At 38.3% G+C, this 25,096-nt stretch overlaps 2 protein-coding genes across 5 annotated transcripts in view; one reads left to right on the top strand and one right to left on the bottom strand.

Moving 5' to 3' along the window:
- Positions 1-18,575, bottom strand: part of LOC150080844 (divergent protein kinase domain 2A-like) — a 51,696-nt gene extending 33,121 nt beyond the window's left edge. The window contains exons 1-2 of the mRNA XM_090381959.1: positions 17,951-18,575; positions 5,800-6,100 (exon numbers count right to left, since the gene is read on the bottom strand). Coding sequence (XP_090238085.1) covers positions 5,800-6,100; positions 17,951-18,544 — 895 coding nt within the window. The 5' untranslated portion in view covers positions 18,545-18,575. The remainder of the gene's footprint in view (positions 1-5,799; positions 6,101-17,950) is intronic.
- A 61-nt stretch (positions 18,576-18,636) lies between these two features.
- LOC150080843 (uncharacterized) overlaps positions 18,637-25,096 on the top strand; it is a 133,918-nt gene continuing 127,458 nt past the window's right edge. For 2 of the 4 annotated variants that reach the window (XM_090381964.1, XM_090381960.1), the window contains exon 1: positions 18,637-18,695. In XM_090381964.1, the coding sequence (XP_090238090.1) occupies positions 18,683-18,695 (13 nt within the window). In that variant the 5' untranslated portion in view covers positions 18,637-18,682. Of the gene's footprint in view, positions 18,696-19,148; positions 19,238-19,457; positions 19,578-25,096 lie in introns of those variants that run through there. The other 2 variants (XM_090381962.1, XM_090381961.1) reach the window with 2 other exon arrangements.

The following is a 25,096-nucleotide window of genomic DNA, read 5'->3' as shown; positions in this document are numbered from 1 at the left end:
TGGAAAGGAAAGATGGAGATAGGCAATTGATGAGAATAGCCAAAGCGAGAGACAAAGCATCAAAGGACTTCTCATCAATAAAACAGATTAAAGATGAGAGGGGAGTGGTTATACAGGACAAGGAGAAGGTTAAGGAAAGGTGGAGAGACTATTTTAAGACGTTACTAAATGAGGAAAACCCAAGAGCACTATGCGAGGATGGAGAGAAGAATGAAAGAGTAGTGGAAGACATAAGCAGGAAAGAAGTGAAAAGAGCACTCAGAAAAATGAAGAGGGGGAAAGCAGTAGGTGCTGATCAGATACCAGTAGAGGTATGGAGAAGTCTGGGAGAAGAAGGGATTGATATCCTATGGGACTTTATGGAAAAACTGTGGCAGCAGGAGAGGATACTCGATGAGTGGAGGGAAAGTATACTTGTGCCAATCTATAAAGGAGAGGGGGATGTGCAGGAATGTGGGAACCACAGGGGAATAAAGTTAATGTCTCACTCGATGAAGATCTGGGAAAGAATTGTGGAAGGAAGGATAAGGCAGGAGACGGAAATAGGAGAGGAACAGTTTGGTTTCATGCCGGGAAGAGGAACAACAGATGCGGTCTTTGCTTTAAGGCAGGTGATGGAAAGATAGAGGGAGATGCAAGTAGAGTTGCACATGGTGTTCATAGACCTGGAAAAAGCATATGATAGAGTGCCCAGACAAGAGGTATGGAGATGCATGAGGGAGAAGGGTGCATCAGAAAAGTACATAAGGTTTGTGAACAAAATGTACGAGGGAGTGGTGACGCAGGTTAAGAGTAGTGTCGGTATGACTGAGAGGTTCTCGGTAGAAGTTGGACTGCACCAGGGATCAGCTCTCAGCCCATATCTGTTTGATCTGGTAATGGATGTGTTGGTGAGAGAAGTGAAGAGTAGAGCACCATGGAGTATGCTGTTCGCGGATGATATCGTACTGTGTGAACCATCTCAAGGAAAGGTAGAGAAGAAATTGGAGGAATGGAGGAAAGCGTTGGAAGAGAGAGAGGCATGAGGATAAGTAGAACAAAGACAGAATAGATGGTATTAAATGGAGAAGATGAGAGCTCTATAAAACTACAGGAGGAAAAGCTACCATCAGTTTCGAAATTTAAGTATCTGGGATCGAACGTTGAGAGGGATGGAGGACTGAGTGCAGAAATACAGCATAGAGTGCTATGTGGATGGTTGAACTGGAGAAAGATGAGTGGGGTGCTGTGTGATAAGAAAGTAAATTGTAAAATGAAGGGAAGAGTGTATAAAACTGTGGTTAGACCCGCATTGATGTACGGTGCTGAGATATGGGCGATTACCAGTGCCCAGGAGAAAAAGATGGAAGTGGCGGAGATGAGGATGCTAAGATGGATGTGTGGTGTGACGAGGAAGGACAGGATAAGAAACGACTACGAGGTACGGTTAAGGTCGGGCCTCTGAGTAAAAAAATGCAGGAATCTAGGTTGAGGTGGCTTGGACATGTGGAACGAAGAAGTGAAGAGTATGTGGAGAAGAGATGCGAAAAGTTGGAGGTGATAGGGAAGAGGAAGAGGGGGAGACCTAAGCTGAGAGGGAAGGACAAGGTGGCAGAGGATTTAAAAGAGAGAGGAAGCCCAGGATAGGGAGGAATGGAGGAAAAGAATTAAGGACGGAAATGCTGACCCCATATAAACATGGGAAGAAAGCGAAGATAAAGAAGAAGAAGAGTTGGTTGGTGGAACAGACTTCCATCCCTTGTCGTGGAAGTTGATAGTCTAAATAAATAGCTCAGCTGGACAGGTATTTTGAACGAACGAAGAGGTGAAGTGTAAGTGGGTTTTTTTTTTTTTTTTTTGGCTGATGCTGCATAAGCTGGCTTTCTGGCATCATATGCCTCCTAATGCTAATAGCACCTTTTCCTGCAATGTTGTTGGCATTGCTGCTGTAGTGCAGGCAAACATCTACTGTATGATTTTGAAGCGACTGCTTTGCTTTTATACAGTACAGTAGAGCTGAGTAGTGGCGCTGTGGCAATAACTTATGAATATGCAAATAATGTAAGCTATTTGCATAATCGTAACTAAGATAGTTACGTGCCATACAGTAACAATTTTTTTTTTTCTCCAATAAATGGCGAGTGCATTCTTTATTGTACTTGTTGTCCAAATTTCTCTTCAGTATAAGTGTTATAACTCGCTCCAGAGCCCTCTACATAGGGATACTTTCATTTTAACAACCCTGTATTTCAACTACAATATACAAAAGAATATCAAAAAAAATCATAATAATAAAAATAAATAATTGCCAAATTTCTATTGGTTTTATTTTAACAAAATTCGGGGAGGCTTAACAAATTGGTGTAAAAGAGACAAATATAAAATTCAAGAAAATCCATTGAGAACCCATTTATTACATGCAGATGGTGAAAATAATAGGCATTTTATCTGCTATTTGCAAGAAGACCATTTAAACAGTTTAACTTCTGGCGGCAGCAACACCACGAGAAATTACATGACAATCCGAGAAATGACGACAATCCCAACCACATATAAGTGGATTAACCCCGGGGGCTCACATCTGGTGAGTATGGGCTTGGCACACCCAGGGTCCTGAGCTGGATATCATCCTTCTTCTCTTTCTTGGTGATTCCCTTCTACTTTTCTCTCTCTCTCTCTCTCTCTCTCTCTCTCTCTCTCTCTCTCTCTCTCTCTCTCAGGGTAACTCGGGAGCTTTTTTTTTTTTCCTGGTGCAGCATAAGCCTCAGGCTTCCTTGCATCATATGGCTATTAATAATAATAATAATAATAAATGAAAATTCCTGCAGCAATGTTTGTTTACAATATAGCAATCAAAAGGTGTCTAATTTGTTTGGTGTCCAGGAAACAATGATGTCATCCCTGATGTAACTAAATGGTCAGGAACAAGTGGAGTAGTGCTAATCACATCAAGATTTTGTATTTTGCTTTAAGGATTTTGCTTCTGTAAAAGTGACTACAATAATTTAACATGGTTTTTATTACTCCTTTTCAGTTGGATCAATAATATTACCAACTGAAATTCTAAATAGAAAGATTTATGGAAGTAATTATGAACACTACTAGTGCTATTGATACCAACTAAGAGATACTATTTATGGTTACTATTCAATGGATAACAGATGACCTGAGGAGATGTGTCAGAAAAGAAAAATGCATACGATGATTAGTTATCAGGGGACATTGCTTGTATTTACTATATGCTAGCTTGTAATCAAGTCACAAATGGAGTTAAAAAAATTATGAAAGGTCTTTTGCAAGGAATCTGAAGAGGCCTTTTTGCCAGCAATCTGAATCCTAGTGATGAAGTTTCTTTGTTTATATTAACACTAAAAGGAAAGGAATAAACACATTGTTCACTAGCTATCAATGACATAAATATTGATCCTGTTCTGATTGTTGACAAACTGAATAAGTATTTTGCATCTACATTCATGCACGAAGAAATGTTTACAGATGGGCATAAGAGAAGTATACCAACTTATAACTAGTAACTGAATGATTTCTTGACAAATGAGAGGAAACGTGGAAGAGAAACTGTTGAGGATAAAAGTAAATAAGGTACCTGGGATAGTGTAATCTATCCAATTGTATCGAAAGAAGTAGCAACAGTAAGTAAACCCATAGCCATAATTATGAGACCATTCTTGGATTCAGGGAAGGTTCCTATGGATTGAAGAAATGCTTCTCCTATTCATAAAGGGGGGGATCAAAGGGAGAATGAGCAATTATCAACCTGTAAGCTTGATAATTACTAATTTAATGGAGTCAGTGATCAATAGTAGTAATGTAAAGGCATCTTAACAGGAATGCAGTTACGTGGCAATCACAGCACGGATTCTTTGGGGGAAGATCTCATCTGACCTCATCACATGACTTCTAGATTGTGTGATGAGGTCAGACAAGATATTGTCTGACCTCACTGGTTACTAACGAAAGAACTGGATGCAAAATAATTATTTAGACATTGTATAGTTAGAGTTCAGCAAAGCTTTTGATACAGTTCCACATGAAAGACTGCTATATAAATTTGAACAGTGTGGCATTAGAGGCAAGTTACTGCTATGAATAAAGGAATCACTGACTGGCAGAAGGCAGAGAGTGGTTATTAATGGACACTTCTCTTCTTGAGCTAATGTTATTAGTGGAGTTCCTCGGGGTTCGGTGCATCCTTTATTGTTTTCAATATTTATTACTGATACTGTTGAAGACATCAAGTTTTATGTCCAGATTTACAGATAATGCAAAGTTTGACAGAATGTTTAATGACAACAATGAAGGTATGATGCTGCAAAAAGAGCTAGAAAAATTAGCCAGATGGGCTGAGAAGTGGCAGTGACAAAGTCAAGTTACAGCATTGACAGCACCATCAAGGTCATACAGGAATTTTGCCAGCAGTTACAAGGAGGTGATTGTCCAATTGTATAAGGCAATGGTTAGGCCACATTTGAGTAATCCATCCAGGTCTGGAAGCTTTATTTTAGGAAGAATGTGGAGTCTGTTGGAAGAGGTTTAAAGAAGAACAAGATTAGTCAGGGACAGAAAAGATACGCTTATGATAAAAGTCTTCAGTTCTGCAAATTTCAGCATCTGGCAAGTAGGCACCTCTGGGGGGGGGTGTTACTTCCACCTACATTTGAAAGAGTGTATCCAATGTGCCATAATTTTCAGAATATTGAAAAACATCAACATTCCGACAAGCATAATACAGACAGAATATGAAATATGTGAATATACAAAGTGATTTACAAAATGAACACGCCTATTATGATACCAGCTTCTGAAAATTTGTAAATAACAATTGAAAATAAGAGTTCAGAATTCATATCTAAAAGCAAACACTTATTCTTTTACTGAGAAATAAATCAGTCTTAAAATTTAATAACAAGGTAATTTATGTATATAAACTATCTTCAAAACAAGATAGTTTATATACATGACTTGACATGACTATAAACATCATATACATGACGTTTATAGACTTGGCACAAAATTGTGTGCCAAGTCTATAAACAAAAACCAAAAATTGCTGCAAAAGTTTAATTGGTGCCATTATTGAGTAGTTGTTAATTTTATATGCCTTTACTTTTGTGGGTCTTGTTTATTGATTGCTTATATGCATTATGACAGTGATTAGATGCCTTTTGAATTCCCATATACATGACAGCACATCACTTTTAAAGCTATTTGATGCTTATATGTGTAAAGGTAGAGAACGTGTTAAGGGCTGAAATGAATTAAGTTAAATGCATATGGCATCCTATTTCTTGCTCACACAACACCCATAATGGGATATAAATTTAAATTGAAAAAGGATGGTTTGCAGGATAGATGCAAGAAAATTTGCTTTCAGCCAGATAGTGATTGATTGTTGGACCAAATCCATCCCCACTGGTGTTGTGGAGAAGGGTAGTTTGAATAAATTTAAGAACGAATTAGACAAATTGTTAGAAAGGATGGACAAATGGCATTAGTAGTGTTTGTGGTGTTATTTTTTTGGCTGATGCTATATAAGCTTGCTTCCTTGCATCATTTGCCACTACTAATACCATGTGTGTGTGTGCGTGTTTTTTGTTGTTTTTTTTGAATTGTGATCCCAACCAGTAAATGTTGCTGAATCTATAGTACTCTAGCATACTAGTGGTACTCAAGAAGGGTAAAATTCTTATTAACATTAGAATTAAGATTGATAATATTAGGTGTTTTATATATAATTAAGCAATGCAATTTATTTAAACTATAATAAAATACCAGTTATCTCCTTATCAATGATACTCTTACCTGCTCTGATTTTCTTCTTGTCAACAATGATAAGATTTTCAACATCAATTAAAAGCAAAACACCATCAGGCCTCACAGCAAAGTTTTCCATGTTAACGTCAGTCATATAAAATGAAAACTCATGATCATTTTCAGTTAATAAATGGGCTATTTGCAAAAGCTGATATGACAAATTTAATCTTGTTTTCCATGGTGCTTGCTCAAATTTGGAAAGGGGTAGACCAACATATTCAACAACAACAGTTCTTCCACATGCACCCTTGTATACTGGAAAAGGCCAACCTTCACTCTGTGGAAAAGCCTAATACAGACAGAATATGAAATATGTGAATATACAAAGTGATTTACAAAATGAAAATGCCTATCATGATACCAGATTAACATGGATTAGTATGATTAGTAGGGGTGTTCTATCTGAGCATATTTCTCAACTTCATCAAAAGTTGAGAAACACATTGCCAAAGTCATCAAAAACTGGTTGGTTAAGTAATTTTGCACTGAGCTTTTAACTCTTTGGCAACATAAAACTGTTTTTTTTTTAATTACAGCAAAAAACGTTTATCTTTGTAACCAAGGGGAGACATATATTCACAATACTATAAAATTATTAATTTTATGGATAAACTAAGTTAAAATAATTAACTGTAATCAGTGGCAGTTTCAGATAAGAACTAAAGTCATTTCTTATGATAAAAATCATGTGGATTTTTTTTACCATTACATGATGATTAAAGCTGAATGATTCCCCAAAATACTGCTTCTAACCCCCCCCCCTGCAATCTTCAGAAAATTCTGGATTGCCACTGGCAACTGGGGCTGGTTTGAGTGCAGTGTCCTGCACTTACAATAAAATTTATGATTTTTTTAAGTAACATTTGTATTTAAGAAATTATTTTTTATATGAATCAAAAGTAATACTGTCATGAAACTGGTTAAAGACCATCACTTTGAAAAAAAAAAAAAAAAGGTGTTATATTTCTTAAAGATTTATTAAAGAAAATTTCCTAGATGAATATTTTCTCTTTAATTTTTCTTAAAGAAAAATTAAATATCTTATGTTTAATAAAACCTTGTTAGAATTTATCAAATTCTAACAGGGTGCTAAATGATTTTGTAATAACTGAGAGCGAAGTGTAGGAGAAATTGTTGGAGATAAACATAAGAAAGTCACCTAGAGTGGATGAGATCAATCCAGTTATATTAAGGGAAGCAGCAAACCCTCAGCCATAATTATGAGAGGATCCCTTGGATTCAGGGTAGGTTGCCATACTCTGGAGATGTGCAAATGTATCCCAAATTCATAAATGGGGATTAAAGGATAACACGAGTAATTACAGACCTGTTAGTTTAACTTCTGTTTAGGGAAAATAATGGAGTCACTGGTTAAAGAAGCAATGCAGGATCATCTAGACAAGACTGCAGTTTTAGTTAAGACACAACATGGTTTTTTAAAGGGGAAATCTTATCTGACCAATTTCATTGGATACTATGATGTGGTCGCAAAGGAAGTGGATGCAAAAAATAATTTTGGTATCATATACTTGGATTTCCAAAAAGCTTTTGATACTGTTGCACATAAAAGACAGCACTTCATAGCCAGGTGGGCAGGAGCAGCAATGCGTAGCACATGCTTCTTGATTAGACTGGGGTTTGAGCCAGTGACCACCAAATACGGAGGATGCAGAAAGGTCAGGGAATGACCACCGCATGTCCACGGAGCAATATGGCCTTAGTTGCTAATGCTCCTAAAAAACCAAATAACAACAACATAAAAGACTGCTATAGAAATTGCAGCAGTATGGCATTAAGGGCAAGTTGCTGCTATGGATAAAAGGATGGTTGAGTGGAAGAAGACAGAGAGTGATAATCAATGGACATTCACATATATTTTGCAGTATATTCAAGATTTTTCAGCTCTGGCGAATGCTAAGTTTTTAATTATATTTAGCCATTTTATTGACTTAATTGTTATATTAAATTATTTTCTATAAGTAACTTATAGTCCTAGTCAAGTTAAGAAATGCTGATTGTCCCAAGGAATTATATATGCTTTTCAACATATGTGCTAGTGAAGTCCAAGCACTTTGAGCTACGAAAACAGGTTGTGAGAGGATGTCCTCAAGGCTCCGTCATGGGCCCCCTTATTTGGAACCTAGTCTTACAGAATTGGTTGGTTCGCACATTCCCTAATTGTAAGGTGCTGGCATTTGCAGATGATCTGACAATTATAATTGCAGGACGATCTCACTCACTCTTAGAACAGACAGCTAGTAGTGTGCTGACAGACTTAAGTTCGTGGGCTCAAAGGTATAAGCTTGCTATTAGTCCATACAAAACTAAAATGATGTTATTTAAAACAGATTTAGATATAAATCGACCTCCTCAGATTAAGTTGAATGGTGTACAATTACCTATAGTCCTTGACACCAAATACCTGGGAATTATTGTGGACAGTAAGTTATCATTTCACCAGCACTTATTATATTAAAGCAATAAAATGAGGAAATTTTCTGGTGCTATCATTAGAATTTCAAAGTCTGACTGGGGCCTATCACATAAAACACTCTTTCTGTATTACAAGGCAGTATTCCTTCCTATAACTACGTACACTGCAGGAGCCTGGTTCCATAGAGTTAAAATAGCTACGTTTCAGGCTAAACTAAATTCCATACAGTGCATCATGCTTCTTGGTATTCTAAGAGCATGCAGAACAGTGTCCACTGCCGCGCTGCAGGTGTTGGCCGGAGCGCTACCCTTGGATCTACATTTGTTGTATCGTAGTTTTTGCTACCGTATTAAGAGGGAAATTCCTACAGAATTTTTTGATATAGAGATCAATATTCGCTCTGACTGTAGAGGTGAAAAGAAAAGATTTATGAATGAAATAATCAATTTATGGCAGACAAGATGGGATACCATACTTACTGGAAGAGTGACCAACTTGTTTATCCCGAATGTGACTTTTCTGAATGACAAAAAAGTTCGCAATTGGTTTACACCTAGTTTACAGTCGTCATTTTTGTTAACAGGGCATGGGTCAATCAATGAGAAATTATATGCATTAGGACTAAGTAACACAAACCTTTGTTTTTGCGGAGCCAGGGAAGGCTGGCAGCACATACTATATGATTGTCGAATATATGACGATGCCAGGACAATGATACATGAAATTCTTGAGAGTATAGCTCCAGGAAAAGAAGTTATATTTTTAAGAGACTGTAGTAAATTTCAGATGCTCCAGGTATTTGCTAAACAAGTGTTTGAACTAAGGAAAAGTATAATTCCAGTGATACGAGGTTGATCAAATCCATCTGGCTGGAGGCATCAAAGTGTTTTGATGCTGTTGTTCTTAATGGTTGCACAACTGGAAGATCTACTCTTCTTTTCTTTATCTCTCTCTCTCTCTCTCTTCCCCCCCTTCCGGTTTTCTCCCTTTCAGTTTTTGGTATATATACAGGGTGATTCACTACCAGTGCGACAAACTTGCAGGAGGTGTAGGGGGCACAAAGACAAATCGGAATCACATAGCATTGCAGGGTCTGAAATGCCTTCATCATGAAGTAGAGGACGTTGAACGGGAGGTCGCATGAACAGCGATCCCGCTGGAAGTCAGCATTTGTGAACCGGTTCCCGGGGCAGTAGGATGGACGAGTATTCAAACATTGAACTGGCCGACATGCACCTCGCGTATGGAGCTGCGGACTGTAATGGGCACGCTGCTCTGCGCTTGTACCAGGAACATTTCCCGCACAGGCGTGCTCCTCATTATGCAATTTTCGCACGTGTGCACAGAAGGTTATGTGAGACTGGTTGTTTCACAAGAGGTACCATGAATCGAAAGCGAACGAGGAGGACGCCAGACAATGAGGAGAATGTCCTACGTCTTACAGAAAGCAATCCGAGTACGAGTACTCGAGCGATAGGCCAACGATTGGGTATTTCCCAATCCAATGTATGGAGGATACTGTCAACAAACCAAATGAGTTCATACCATCTGCAACGCGTCCGATCATTGGAGCCTGTGGATTATCCACTCCGGAGGACTTTTGCTACTTGGTTTCTTCAACAGAAACGGTTTGCAAATGCTGACTTCCAGCGGAATCGCTGTTCATGCAACCTCCCGTTCAACGTCCTCTAGTGCATGACAAAGGCATTTCGGACCCTGCAATGCTATGTGATTCCGATTCGTCTTTATGGCCCCTACACCTCCTGCAAGTTTGTCGCACTGGTAGTGAATCGCCCTGTATATATATGTGTGTGTACATATATGTATATATCTATGTTTGTATACTTATACTAAAAACCGATATATACAGGGTGTCTCAAAAATATTGGTACAAACATTTAGAGGAGGTAGGTAACATCTAAAGGAATGTGAATCGCATAGGAACCCATAACCGGAAATGTCACGGGAAAATAGTAGCAGAGGCACAAGAAGCAGAAATGACACAAGACAGTAATTAGTGGCAAACATTTATTTGACATAATATTAACAATGGAGTATGAGACGGATGCATTTCATGATGTTACAACAGATGCTTGAAGGTTCCACCATGAGATGCGATGCATGCGTGACACCGACGCAGCATGGATTGGTGAACACAGTCGAACACACCTGGAGTTTCTTTGACAGTAGCAGCAGCACAGATGAGTCTCGCCACGAGATCCATTTCCGTCTCCACAGTCGATTCATACACGATAGATTTGAGGACCCCCGCCACAGAAAGAAATCAAGGCTTGATAAATCAGGTGAGCGTGGGGGCTAGGCAACAGTTCCACCACGGCCAATCCATCAACACCCAACACGCCTGTTCAAATGGTCATGAACACACCTTCCATAATAGGCAGGTGCCCCGTCATGTTGAAACCAAATGTTGCATCTCACATTTGCTGGAACATCGTCAAGTAACCCTGGTAGAACTTGTTCAAGAAAGATCCAATATTTAGCAGAGTTCGTGCGGGATGGTAACAGGTATGGACCGACTAAGCAGTCACCGACTATACCAGCCCACACATTTATTGCGAAGCGATGTTGTGCTGCATGGGAGTGCACACCGTGTGGTTGTCATGAGCCCACACACGAGCATTGTGCTGATTGAATAAGCCCTCCCGAGTGAAATAAGCCTCATCCATGACCAAAACGGCTGGAAAATTCAAGTCTTGAACACTTTCTTGGAGAAACCACTATGCAAAAGCCACACGTGCAGGATGACCTTGGGGGAGCAGAAACTGAACCCTTTGGAGATGAAAGGAATCGGTGCGCCAGACATGCTGTACACTGCAACGAGACACTCCTACGGCAGAGGCAACAGCACGTGTGTTGGTAGTAGGATTATTCTGGATGGCATTCAACACACTTTCTTCCATGGCGGGAGTTTGCGTCAAATGTGATATACCCGCACTACTCCTGTTACCTCTAAATGACCCATAATCGCATAAATTTTGATGCACACATACAAACAAACGGGGGTCCGGTACATGTCTTTCTGGGAAGCGTTTTCCATAAATTCATTGAGCGGCTCGTCCATTGCCCTCTGCTAATCCATACACTAGGTGCATGTCTGCCAGCTCACAGGTCGTATATCAATGCATGCTCTTTGTGCGGCGACTACTGCTTGAATGAGTAAACCAGAAATTTTCTCTCTCGCGAACTGATGAACAGCTTGTGTACAGACTTACAGTGAAGTTTCCGGTTATGGGTTCCTATGCGATTCACATTCCTTTAGATGTTACCTACCTCCCCTAAACGTTTATACCAATATTTTTGAGACGCCCTGTATATATATTTATTTTTTTGTTATCTTAGTTAATTATTTTTATTATTCTTTTCTTTCTCTTCCTTTCGGGGTTTCTCCCCCCCCCTCTGGAGTGGGCCCCAGAAAAGGAAAAAATATATTTTTTTTTTGTTGTCTCATACTCTGAGACCATAGGTGTCCCATCTACTGGAACTGGCCCACCTTCCCGTGGTGTGGACAAGTACCCAGAATCATCTGTCCAGGTGACTGATGCTTCTGGGTAGCCAAGTGGCCATAACAGAACACACACACACACACAATACCCAAAACCTGTCACACACATATCTGGCCCATTTGAAATGATACTGTTCTTCACAGAGATACGAGGTGGAGCTGAACTGACGTTCTAGGAGCTGCCCCTTACATGTCCACATAGTCAAGCTCCTTGGTTTATTTTGAATTTAGATAGCGATTCTGAAAGTTAATACTTAGATTCCGTATATAGGTACCATTCGTAACTTACTGCCATTGTTATATGATACACAACATATATCCCGATCTAGATAGCGTAAGATTTAACGTAAAACTAGATAGTGAAACCCGTAGCACTGTATTAGAAATCTGTTAGCTTAGTATAGTATTATCAATTAATCAGTAAAATTTATTAATCTTATTAAATTTCATTGTCAATTAAATTACACTAAATGGAATCATGATCCAGATTAAAGCAGCAAAGCAACACTCACAGATTAGCCAGAGTGCTGTGGTTGTGGGAGAACCAAAGGGGGCAATTCTCCAACGCATCACAGTCTAAAAAAATGTGAAGTGTTTGTGGACCTGTCTAGAACAGGACATGATCTAGCCAAAGAGGATGCCTTTGTGTGTGAGGTGCAGAGACCATGATGAAATTAGGCGCCAACTCAGTGTTCCAATGGGAGTCTATGATAGTTTGAGGTGTAGGGTAGATGCCCTTGAGGAAATTAATAAGAGGGGCCCATCAAGCTTTCAGTTGCCTAACTCAATGCCAGAGCTCACTCATGTGCATCACGCAACACAGTGGCAATCTCCAAGGCAGAATGCACTGGTCCCACAGGAAGTAGTTATTGTTGTGACTATTTCAGGGAGACGGCGAATATATTATTCAAAAAGGATAGGTGGAACAGCCCCCGGCAGACATACCCTTCATAGGGTATGTCTGCCGGGCACAAAAGTTGATGACGTTGTAAAACAGATATCAACTTTCAAGGGCACAAAAGGTGATATTGTTGTACACATTGGACTAATGACCTTAAGAGTAAGAGATCTGCAGATTTACTTAACAAGTACAGGTCAATGTTGAGAAAAAAAGTCACAAGTTATGGTTAAATTTGAAAGTGTCTGCAATTCTGCCCAGACATGATTGGAGGGAGTATATGATGAGAGTCAATCAATTTGGCCCTGGAGAGATTGTGCAAGGCTCATGCGGTAGAATTTTTTTCAGCGTGGTCTGTGCTTGCTAATAGGAGAGACTGCTTCTACAGGGATGGGATACACTTAAATAGAAAGGGTGCAAGAATATTTGTTGATGCTATTAGGTGGGTCAGAAAACTGATAGCTTGGGGGGATTCAAAGACTAAAAGGGTAACAGTAGCTACAGGCAGAGGCAAAAGCAATTCTTGCTCTGCTATTGTAATGAGCAGCCACCTAGAGAGCAAGTTGCTGGGGATTTCAAGAGCTGTTGAGAGTCATCATTTTTTTTTTTTTTTTTTTTATGAAAACCCCAAACACGAAAGGTATCAAAACCTATAGTACTTAGTACCATGCATGGGTTAAAGGAGAAGTATGGGGGGAGGGGGATGCCGGAAACTTTGCTCTAGAGACTAAACATGGGTTTCACCACTTCAAGCCTCCAATAAGCAAAGTGGTGGTATTCCACCGGTTGATGAAAGTCATCTACCACCTACATGGAACAAGTAAATACATGGGCTGTGTTAGGGTAACCAAGAGTAAAAAGAGGTGCATGTATACTTGCATGTACACCAATGCAAGAAGTATAGTTAAATAAATTTGATAAATTTGAAGTGCTGATCAAGGCAGATATCGTTGGGATATCAGAGACATAGTGTCACACAGATATAAGCAGTGCAGAATTGGAATTTGGGGAGTACAATGTGTACAGAAAGGATAGCAGGGGAGGAGGGATTATGCTGTTAATTAAGAAAAACAAAATCTAAGGAAGTGCATCCAATTGATACGGGTGGACAGTTCAATGTTGAGTCTGTTTGGTGTGACATAAACACTGGGAAAGGGAAAATGAGAGCGGGAGTATGTTATAGGCCTAATGATTCCAATGAGTACAATGAACAATTGTGCAGAGAAATAGAATGGGCCAGCAAATCAGAATGTCTTGTAACTGGGGGATTTTAACTTTCCAGATATTGACTGGAACTTCTTGGTTAGTCACTTGCACGATAGCAAGACTTTTGTGGATTTATTAGAGGACTATTTACTACAGCAACATGTTCGAAGGGCAACCAGAGGGAGTAATACTCTTGATCTGATTATCAGCAGTGATGACTCATGTATTAGGAATTTGCATATAAAGGAACCACTAGGTGACAGTGATCACAGTCTACTGACGTGGGATTTACTTAAAGATGTAGGCATCCCCCGTAGCCAGGTGGGAAGGAGCAGCAGTGCGTAGCACACGCTTCTTGATTAGACCAGGGTTCAAGCCCGTTACCACCAAATAAAGAGGATGCGGAAAGGTCAGGGAATGACCACCACATATTCCCGGAGCAATATGGCCTTAGCTGCTAATGCTCCTAAAAATCCAAAAAGCAAAACACAACAAACTTAAAGATGTAACTACCATCAAGGGTAAAGGGAAGGGTTTTTCTTTTCGTAAAGGTGACTACAGTGATGTCAGGCAGTTTTTGAATTCTATGCAGCGGGATCAACTGATTATGTTAAAAACAGTGAATTTAAATGCAAGGCCTTCAGGGAATTAATTTTGGAAGCTACTAGGCTTTTCATACCAAGAAATATTGTTCAAGGTTTAGGCCTAAATGAATGTCAGATGGACTAATGAGGCTCGTGGCAGAGAATAAAAATGCGTGGGATGCATATAAATTAGCAGGTGACACAGAAGCCTATGGCAGATAGAAGCTAGTCTGTAATCAAGTCACAGAGGAGGTTAGAGCAGCCAGACAGAATACTGTGGACAGCCTGGCTCATATCTGCCCCAGGGGCTCACATCTGGTGAGTATGGGCTTGGCACACCCAGGGTCCTAAGCTGGATATCATCATTCTTCTCTTTCTTGGTGATTCCCTTCTATTTCTCTGTCTGTCTGGGGTAACTGAAATTTTTTTTTGGCTAGTGCAGAAAAAGCCTCAGGCTTCCTTGCACCATAAGGCTAATAATAATATCCCAGCGGTGGTGGCGGGCAACGTGGAGTCCCACTAGGGGTTCTGAGGCCAAGAAGCCAGATTAGAACCAAACACAAAACTACACATACAACACTTTTCTGGCTTTTACAGAGGTTCTGTATTCATCACAAGAGTACCGGATGTGCCTTACCCAAATACTATGCCGAATTTCCTCAGCATATCAGGTAGATTGTGAAGATTGTCTTCAGTGTGTGTGTCTGTTATCTCTTCAGTGCAAGTGATTACATACACACACGCACACAGATTAACACATGTTCCTTTGTACTTAAATTTAATGGGTATACCAGCCCATTCTGATAATAAGTAACTTTCCCGCAGAAGGCTTTATGGCAGAAAGTAAGTGTCACCCACAGAAGGACAAAGACCTTACGATAAAGTGTGTCTTATACGTTAATTGAGAACACTGCAATGTGCCATATATACAAACAATCACAAAATATAGTCATATTAATTTTAGGTAATACAAAATGTCAGTGTTATAATTAATTAAAAATTAATAATAATTACCAATTCCTATTATTGTTCTTATAATTACCTACTTCTTTTATTTTTATAATCAAATTCGTATACAGTTAGGAAATTTTCACATATCATTTAAAGCGGGGGGGGGGAGGTTTCACTGTATTTTGTTGGGAGATCCCTGGGTTAGGTTCTGTGCTATTTAACTTGTGCTTGTTTGAGACCATAAAAAATAACTGTGACTTCGAAGAGTGCAGTTCGTGACTTTTAAAGAAAGCAGAAGGTACACGAAATCTAGATGCTGCAGAAGAGATTGTGCTTTTGCTCAGAGATTACTATTTAAGTTACTACTATTATAAAAATAAAGTTAAAATATTAAGTTACAGAGTACAGGCAACTCTTGGTTTACGAACGAGTTCCATTCCGAGATGTTGTTGTTCGTTATGTGTATCTTGCATTCCTGAGCTTTTATGATACTTATCGTATATACGTTAGCAGCCATTTTAAAGCATTAAACCATACAATAAACAACGAATGGTCTATACCGGTGGTTTCAACCTTTTTTAATAACGGCACCCTTAAGTAATTTATTTATTTTGTGGAACCCCACTCAATTTTCTGCCTATTAGATCCAATTCTCTCTGTGTGTGTGTGTGTATATATATATATATATAATATTAAAAAATATGTCAGGACCTTGCATCTGGTGAGTACAAACCCATGGGCTTGTCCTGAGCTGGACATCATCATTCTTCTCTGTCTTGCCTTCTTAGTGATTCCCTTCTACTTCTCTCTCTTAGGGTAAAATGGGAATTTTTTTTTTTTTTGGCTGGTGCAGCATAAGTCTCAGGCTTCCTTGCACCATATGGCTAATAATAATAATAACAACTATAAACAAAATTAAAATTCATAATACAAATTATGTTTACTTATATAATAATTTTATTCTTTACATAGAGGCACTAAATAAAAAATTCAAAGCATTGCATACAACGGATACTGTAAACCTTTTTATAACGAAATAAATATATTTTTAAAAAAATCAGTTTAATTAAATTAAACCCAAATTACGTGGCACCCCTGGAATGTTGTTGCGGCAACTTAAGGTACCGCGGCACCCCGATTGAAACCACTGGTCTATACAATATGTTTTACAGTATTATAATGTATGTATGCATTATGGATTATCGTATACGATACGTAATGTAAAAAAAAAATAAGAAAAGAATTAAAAAAAAACATGCCATCATACTTGTTAAATTTAATTAAATACGGAGTTACAAAATAGAAATAAAGAAAATGAGTACTAACATAATATAAGTACTGTACATAATATGTATTCAACTTTTACTCGTCAATATCACACTAAAACATTCTACGCTGCGTGGCATGTAAACCAACGTTTTTTTACTGGCCAAATTAGTTTTATTAACCAAGAACAGTTGAGTATAATTATCATATAATAAATGTCTGATAATTATTGTAATAAATACATTTGGTAAAAGTTTAGAACGAAGTTTCCTTCCAAAATGGCGGCGAGGAGAAGAAGGGAAAAGCACTGATGGATTTGTGACTTCACTAGGTTCTCCTTTCCTCACCTGATGTCAGGTGACAAATCAATGCGCCGGAGCTGAAAATGAAAAGGCAAAACAGCATTTTTTTTTAACGTTTATTTTTATTTAAATCTTACAGTTATGTTCACTATACGTTTGGCATTTCATTTTTATAAAGAACTCTATCTACTGGCGACTTTAAGAAATTTTAAACGAATTGCGAAGTTTGTTCTAGCGAATGTTCGTAAACCGAGAGCTTCCTGTAATAAGATACTACTAAAATACACTAACACTCCTACCACGCAGTAGTAACATACTTCTCTGTGACTCCTGCTAGACAGTGGCGGTATCTATTGAAAAAATAGTGAACCGGCTTGTGCTGCTAAAACGCAATATTACTAATAATTCCCCATGATAAAATTTTAAAAATAAGGCTGATGAATAGGTATTTCTTATTCACTGAACGTGTATTTTCAGTGAACAAGAAATCGGTGGGTGAGAGGCACCCTTGTATTGCAGACATGACACTCCAGTTGTGAAAATAATCACACAATATGAGAGATGCCAAAAGGTGTAAACGATAATGTTAAAATGGAGATTGATGCAATACAGCATCGAGTGTAGATATTCTATATAATATTGGTGTAATAATAAAAAAAAAAAAAAAACTCTTAAACGAAAAAACTACGTTTGTTGTTTGAAGGGGCCTCATTTTATCTGTATCTCATATTGTGCTCCTCCACATGAGATACAGATAAAATGATGCCCCTTCAAACTACAAACGTAAGTTTTTTTTTCGTCTTATCGCACATCTAATTTTATCTAATACGCACAGATTCGTGTCATTACTTATCACGGTCCAACACGGTAGTATCGCTAGCAGTCTAGAAGGGGTACCCGATATTGAATATCGACCAATATCTTTTCTACAAAACGGTAATATATACATTTTGAATAAATTATATAAAAACCTACTTGTATTAAAAGTGGTTCTGGATTTATCAATATACTGTACATCATTTCTGCTAAAACATCTTTGTGAGAGAGAGTCCCAACGTTTTTTAAAAGGGACTTTGATCCAATGATTTTTTCGTGTATATAATTTAATAACCTCTCAGAGGGGCAGCGGGCAATATCTGTGGAAATACTTAGTAGCTCCAGTGTTTTAGTAAGCGGTTGGCCGTTTGTTGCAGAAAGTATGCTATTTATTGCAGTTGCCACGTTACAGCCATTAGTTAGGTTCGCACGCTGACACAAAAGCCGGTCACCCTCTTTCAGTTCCCAATTGTCTGCCAGTTTCTTCACTACAACTCTTTCTATTAACTTCCCATAATATACGTTTTTGGAATTAAATATGCGTGAAATTTTCAAGCGACTTAGGCCAACTAACTGTAAATCTTCATGGAAAAACTGTGGGCAGAGGTCTTGTCCGTAGCAAGCAGGGCACAGATCAACGTTGGTGAAATCTGCTTCGAAAAGCTGAAGCGGAATCATCAATACGTTAAACCATATGTTGTAAATTATATTCACACTAAATATAAAAAAAAATAGAATTCGTTTTTTTTTCATACAAATGCGGCCACACAATTCCAACTTCCTAAAATTAACACACATGTGATAGACTACAATACTGTATACGCAGAGTAGTAATGCACGGTACACTCACAGAGGCGGAGGGTGACTACTTTAATCTAGCGCCTCCTTGGAATGTTTATGACTAGTAAGTTAATTTCGTGAGAGGTGTGATGAAATCTAATTAAGCAATCGGGAATAAAGTTATGCTTTTATTAAATTAGGCATTTAAATTTTACGGTGTACACACACACAAAAAAGCTCAAGAACTTCTTTTGTTTATTGTATAGTGGTTTACGTTTATTTGAGTAATCGTGGAATATCGAATGGTTTGTCTGTTTATGGTTTTCAATTAATACTACAGTAATTTTGCGGTAGTTCGCTGGAAAAAAAATCTCCCACATGAACTGTTCTGGCATAAGATATAATGGAAAAGGAAGGGTGGTGTGCGTGACTGACAATAATTGCAAATTAAGCTCAGCTCGAACTTCGATTGAATTTATTTCGAATTTTTAACTAGCCTTTTTATAATATACTTGTAACATGAATAATTATTATACAACAACTTAAAATATCATAAAGAATGCAGTATTTGTTCCAGTTTACGAGGATGTGGTGGGGGGGGGACTTTGGATCTGCTACTGGTGGTGTTCGGAAGCCATGCAGTGTCACTCTCCTAACTAATAGACAGTTATGTATATATTTATGATTGGACTTCTGTTTATTATTATAAAATACGTGCCAAGTCAAATCAAAAAATATTTTTATATAATAAGGATTGCATAGTGAATGAAGTTAGTATTGACAAAATAATTGAGAGGAGGCAAATGTATATAGCATCAGCAAAAATTGATGATAATCGATGGGTTTTGTACTCAAAAACTGTTTACATATGATGGTGGTGGTATGCCGACTAACAGCCAGGCGGACTGGCTATAAGACTTACCGGGAAAACCCTGGTGGGCCAGAGGCCAGTGTAATTTTCAGTATTACACTCTGACCTCTGATACATTCTGTTTGTTTTTCCCCTGTAAGTATTTTTGACCCAGTCTGCCTCTGCTAACAGTAATTGCAAATTAAGCTCGAATTTGGGTGGAATTTATCTAGCATTTAGAATTTCTAACTAGTGTTTAGAAATATACTTGTAACAAGGTTAATTAACATCATCAGCCATTTTCAGAGTTCCTGAAAATGGCTGATGATGGCCATCCATTTGCTGCCCTTTTAGCTCATCTTGGGTACCATTCTGTTATTTTCTTAGTCGATCTGTTATCATGTCTTCAAGCTATGTATCCTTCCCAAGCCCATTTCAGTTCTTTAATTTTGATAAGAATGTCCTGTACTTGAGTTTGCTGCCAAATCCATATGTTTCTCTTCTTATCCAATAGCCTGATCCCTAATATCATTCTTTCCATTTTTCACTTTGTCATTTTCAGCTTCTCTTCCATTCTTTTGGTGAGTGCCAAAGTTTCACTTCCATAAATCACGTTGGGGAGAGTACACATTGGTTCATAATTTTACATTTCAGATAAATTGGGATATTGCTCTTCAGTTATCATATGACATATCATCATAAGCCATTTTTAATCCACTGCAGGATGAAGACCTCTCCAGCAACTTTCCAGTTCGTTCTGATTTGTGCAATGGACATCCATTTACAACCCACAAACTCATGAATTTCATCTGTCCTTCTCCGTTGTCTTCCAGGTTTTCTTCTAGCTCCTCTTTGGTACCATTCTGATATTTTCTTACTCCGTCATCATGTCTTTGATGACGTCTACGTGTCTTGCCCAATTCCACTTAAGTTCAATAGTTTTGATATGAACATGCTTTAATTGTGTTTGCTGCCTTATCCAACAGTCTGATTAATAATATAATTTGTTTCATTCTTCACTGTGTAGTTTTCAGCTTCTCTTCCATTCTTTTGGTGAGTGCCCAAGTTTCACTTCCATAAGTCAAAACAGTGCAGAAAGAGGAACTATAGGAAAATTTGGAATTGGTGAAAGAAATGAAAGAGGTGAAAGACTTGTGGAATTTGCAGAATGTCAAGGACTGTCAGTAATGAACACTTTTTTTCAAGAAAAGGGTGAACAGAAAGTGGACATGGAAGAGTCCAAATGGATTAACAACTAATGAAATCAACTTCATCCTCACTAACAGAAGATATATTGTGAATGATCTTACCGGCCTGAATAAGGTAAATGTTGGAAGTGATCACAGAATGGTAAGATGTACACTTGATATAGATGTAGGAAAGAAAAGGAAAAAACTGACTCGAGTAAATAAATCAAAAGTCTTTCAGATAACAGAAGAGGACAAAAAGCAGTATGTACTGGAACTTAAGAACAAGTTTGAGCTTCTGCAAACTGCTTCAGGACCAAGATATCGACGAGGAATATTACAACTTTCTGAAAGTGATAAAGCCCAAGAAACCTATAGGAAAAAAGAAATCCAAAGAAGAAAAAATTAGTCAAGAAACACTTGTCATGATAAATTGAAGACGACAAATGAAGAGCAAGAAAAACACTGACAGGGAGAAAATTGAGTATACTGAGTTATGCAAAGCCATTAGAAAGAGACTCAGAGAGGACATAAGAAGATTTAACACAAGAAAAGTAGAACAAGCATTAAGGGAAAACAAAGGATTTAAATCAGCAGCCATGAGCAGTAATACAGAAAGACAAATGATACTGAAATTGAAGAATAGCGATGGTGTACCTATAAACAGCAGAGAAGGCATAATTCAAATAGCAGAAGACTACTATAGCGAATTATACAAGGAGCGAGGGAATGATGCCAGCAGTGGGGAGATGGATTGCAACATAGCAACACATACGACATACCCGATATTCTTCCTGATGAGGTAGAACATGCATTGAAGAAAATGAAGAATCAGAAAGTCCCGGGGGGAAGATGAAGTTACTGTAGAGTTGTTAAAATTGGGAGGAAGAGACATGACACAAAAACTGGCAAGGCTCTTCACAAAGTGCATTAGAAAAGGTGTGACGCCTAAGCAGAGGAATAATGCAATGATAGTTTTGCTGCATAAGAAAGGAGATAAATCAGAAATTGGAAATTATAGAACAATTAGCTTGTTATCCCACATCTACAAGTTGTTCACAAGGATCATTGCTAACAGATTAGAAAGAATACTTGATGAGAATCAACCGAAAGAGCAAGCTGGATTTAGGACAGGATTCTCAACTATGGATCACCTTCACGTAATATCACAGCTAATGGAGAAAGCAAATGAATATAAAACACCATTATACCTGGCATTTGTGGATTATGAAAAGGCATTTGACTCCATACAGCATAAGGCAAGGCATAGATACCCCATATATTATGATTTTGAAGAAAATATATGAGAACGCTACCTCCTTTATTAGACTAGACAAAGACAGTAGGAAATTTAAAATTGAGAAAGGAGTTCGACAAGGAGACACAATATCTCCGAAGCTGTTTACTGCTGCCCTTGAGAAAGCTTTCAGAAGATTAGATTGGTCACAGAAAGGAGTCAATGTGAACGGAGAGTACCTAAACCATTTACGATTTGCAGATGGCATTGTGGTCATAAGCCATGATCCCAAAGAATTAGAGGAAAATCTTAATTAGTTATGCACAGTTAGTAAGGATTTTTGACTAAAGATGAATATGACTAAAACAAAAGTAATGATGAACAAGTATGCCACAGAAAGAGAAATAATGATTGAAGGAGCAGTAATTGAAAAGGTGGACCAAACCCTCTGCTTCCACTCTGATCCTTTCGCTGCCATAAGAGGGGAAGTGAAAGCTGCTGTGGACTGAGGGCCATTTGTTTCGTCATTCTGTCATGTGCCAGAGGGTTTGGTCTTTTCCTCTTTACGCTGACCAGGTGTCTTGAAGAGAACCACTCTACATGTTCGTTGTCACCTAACTGATGTAATAGGGAAAGGTGTGCATGAGTGGATTTTAGGGAGGCAGGCTGACCGGACTTCTCCTAAATCTTCTGAAATAGAAAGATATTGGATCCTTCAGTGTTTTAGACTGAGTGTCTGATGACACACAGAATGACTGTTTCCCTCTAAGCCCTCTGACATATCATATCACATATAATTATCATATAATAGCTTAAAATGTCATAAAACACACAGTATTTGTTCCAGTTTACTGAGGATGTGGGGGATTCGATCTGTCACTTTTAATATTCTGAAGCCAAATAGTGTCAAACTATATCATATCAACTATAATTATCATATAACACCCTAAAATATTGTTATTTGCCCTATAGTGCAAGGAAGCCTGAGGCTTACGCTGCACCAGCCAAAAAAAAAATTTTTTGAATTACCCTGAGAGAGAGAGAGAGAGAGTCAGAAGTAGAAGCGAATCACCAAGGAACAGAAGAAGAATGATGATATCCAGCTCAGGACCCTGGGTATGCCAAGCCCATGCTCACCAGATGTGAGCCCCTGGGGGGCTCACATCTGGTGAGCATGGGCTTGGTGAGCATGGGCATCTCATATCATAAAACACAAAGTATTTGTTCCAAATGGGGGATGTGGATGTCTCACTGGTAGTGTTCTGAAGCCTAGCAGAGTCAGACTGCCAGCTAATAGACATTTATATGGTCTATTCATGTAAATTCAAGAATGGACTTCTGTTGTTCATGATTTAATGAACAGAATTTGTTTATTAACATAAAATATGGGCCAAATCATACCAAAAAATATTTTTATTATAATAAGGATTGCATAGTGAATGAAGGCAGTATTGGCACAATGATGGAGAAGAGCAAGTTTATACAGCATCAGCAGAAATTAATAATAATTGAAACCACTTCTCTTACCATCTAATAGGCTTGCCAGATGATTTATATAAAATTATCATGGAATTTTCTTGCACATATTTTATCAGTTGTCTCTAGAGAAAACATCCTTCACATCAAAAGAGCTGAAAGGTATATAAAATTCTTATTAAATTTTAGAAAAAAAAAAAAATTCACTTTACATATATTCACATACTCTTCTTTTCCATCATGCAGTACGACTGATGTCTTTTGAGGTTGTAATAGGCACTAGGGCAAGATCCAATCTTCCTTAAATTTCAGGTATACAGCTTTAAAACAGTTTTCACAGGCCAACCTCTAGATAGTACACAAAACTGAACATATTGGTAACTCTGTAGGAGGCACGTGTAATCTCATTGTCTCAGCTCTACCAGTTGGAGGAAGTCTGACTGAATATACAGTTGCATTGTCGAGGCCACATTATGCCAGGGAGCTGGATATATTGTTGCTGTGTGTATGCACTCTAAAAATTTTATTATTCATACAACATATCCCCCCTCCACTTTTACTTTACTACTGGATATGTCATGAATAGTCAAACTGAACTGCTAAAATATCTAAACCTCCCAAAAAACTTACTCATTCATCTCACAGAATTGGTTGCCTCCACTGCTGCTTATCTCAATTGTCCTAGAATGAATTGTTTGCTGAATGGTTTCTTTGACTTCAAAGGTGGTACTCGTGCATATGTACTTGAGTACTGCGTACAGGTCTGGAGGCCTCATTTTAGGAAGGATGTAGATTTGCTTGAGCGTGTACAGAGAAGGGCAACAAGATTGGTGAGGGGAATGAAGGGATCCTCTTACCAAGAGAGGCTTAAGTTCTGCAAATTGCAGTGGCTGGAGACTAGGCACCTGCGCAGTGATCTGATTGAGGTGTATAAGGCCTTCAATGGGTTGAGCATGCTGAATTCTGATGGGATCCTTCCACTTGTTCAGATTATGAACCTACGGGGGCATAAATTCAAATTAAGAAAGGACAGATGTAGAATAGATGTGCGAGAATTTGCCCTTTAGCCAGCGGGCGGTTAATTGCTGGAACAAACTTCCATCTGTCGTTGTGGAAGTTGATAGGTTGAATAAATTTAAGGAGGAACTGGACAGAAATTTGGAGAAATTTTTTTTTTTGGCTGATGCTGCATAAGCTCATACACTTGCTCATACATTCATACACATATACTATACACAGTAGTAGTAGTGGCATTACATGCCACTACGGCGCCTCCGTAGCCAGGTGGGAAGGAGCAGCAGTGCGTAGCACACGCTTCTTGATTAGACCGGGGTTCGAGCCCGTCACCATCAAATACGGAGGATGCGGAAAGGTTACAGAATGACCACCGCATATCCCGGAGCAATATGGCCTTAGTTGCTAATGCTCCTAAAAAAAAAAACCAAAAATAACAAAAAAAAAAAAATAACATGCCACTACTAATAATAATAAAGCAAACTTTTTAGCATTAGCAAAGGCTAATGCAAGATGCAAGAAAGCACATTATATAGCATCAGTCAAAAAAAAAAATAACCCTCATTTCACTCATCCGCTCACTCCAAATGTTTGTCAAGTTCTGCCTTGAGTCTATTTAAGCTATCAACTTCTACAATGACAGATGGAAATATATTCCAGCAATCAACCACCCGCTGGCTAAAGGCAAACTTCCGCAAATCTATCCTACAACCGTCTTGCCTCAATTTGAATTTATGCCCTCTCAAGAGATTATTCTGAGG

Source organism: Mastigoproctus giganteus, chromosome 9, assembly GCF_048544385.1.
Source record: "Mastigoproctus giganteus isolate SK-2022 chromosome 9, ASM4854438v1, whole genome shotgun sequence".
NCBI classification, from domain to species: domain Eukaryota; kingdom Metazoa; phylum Arthropoda; class Arachnida; order Uropygi; family Thelyphonidae; genus Mastigoproctus; species Mastigoproctus giganteus.
The sequence above is the reverse complement of the archived record's forward strand: the minus strand, read 5'-3'. Positions and strand labels throughout refer to the sequence as shown.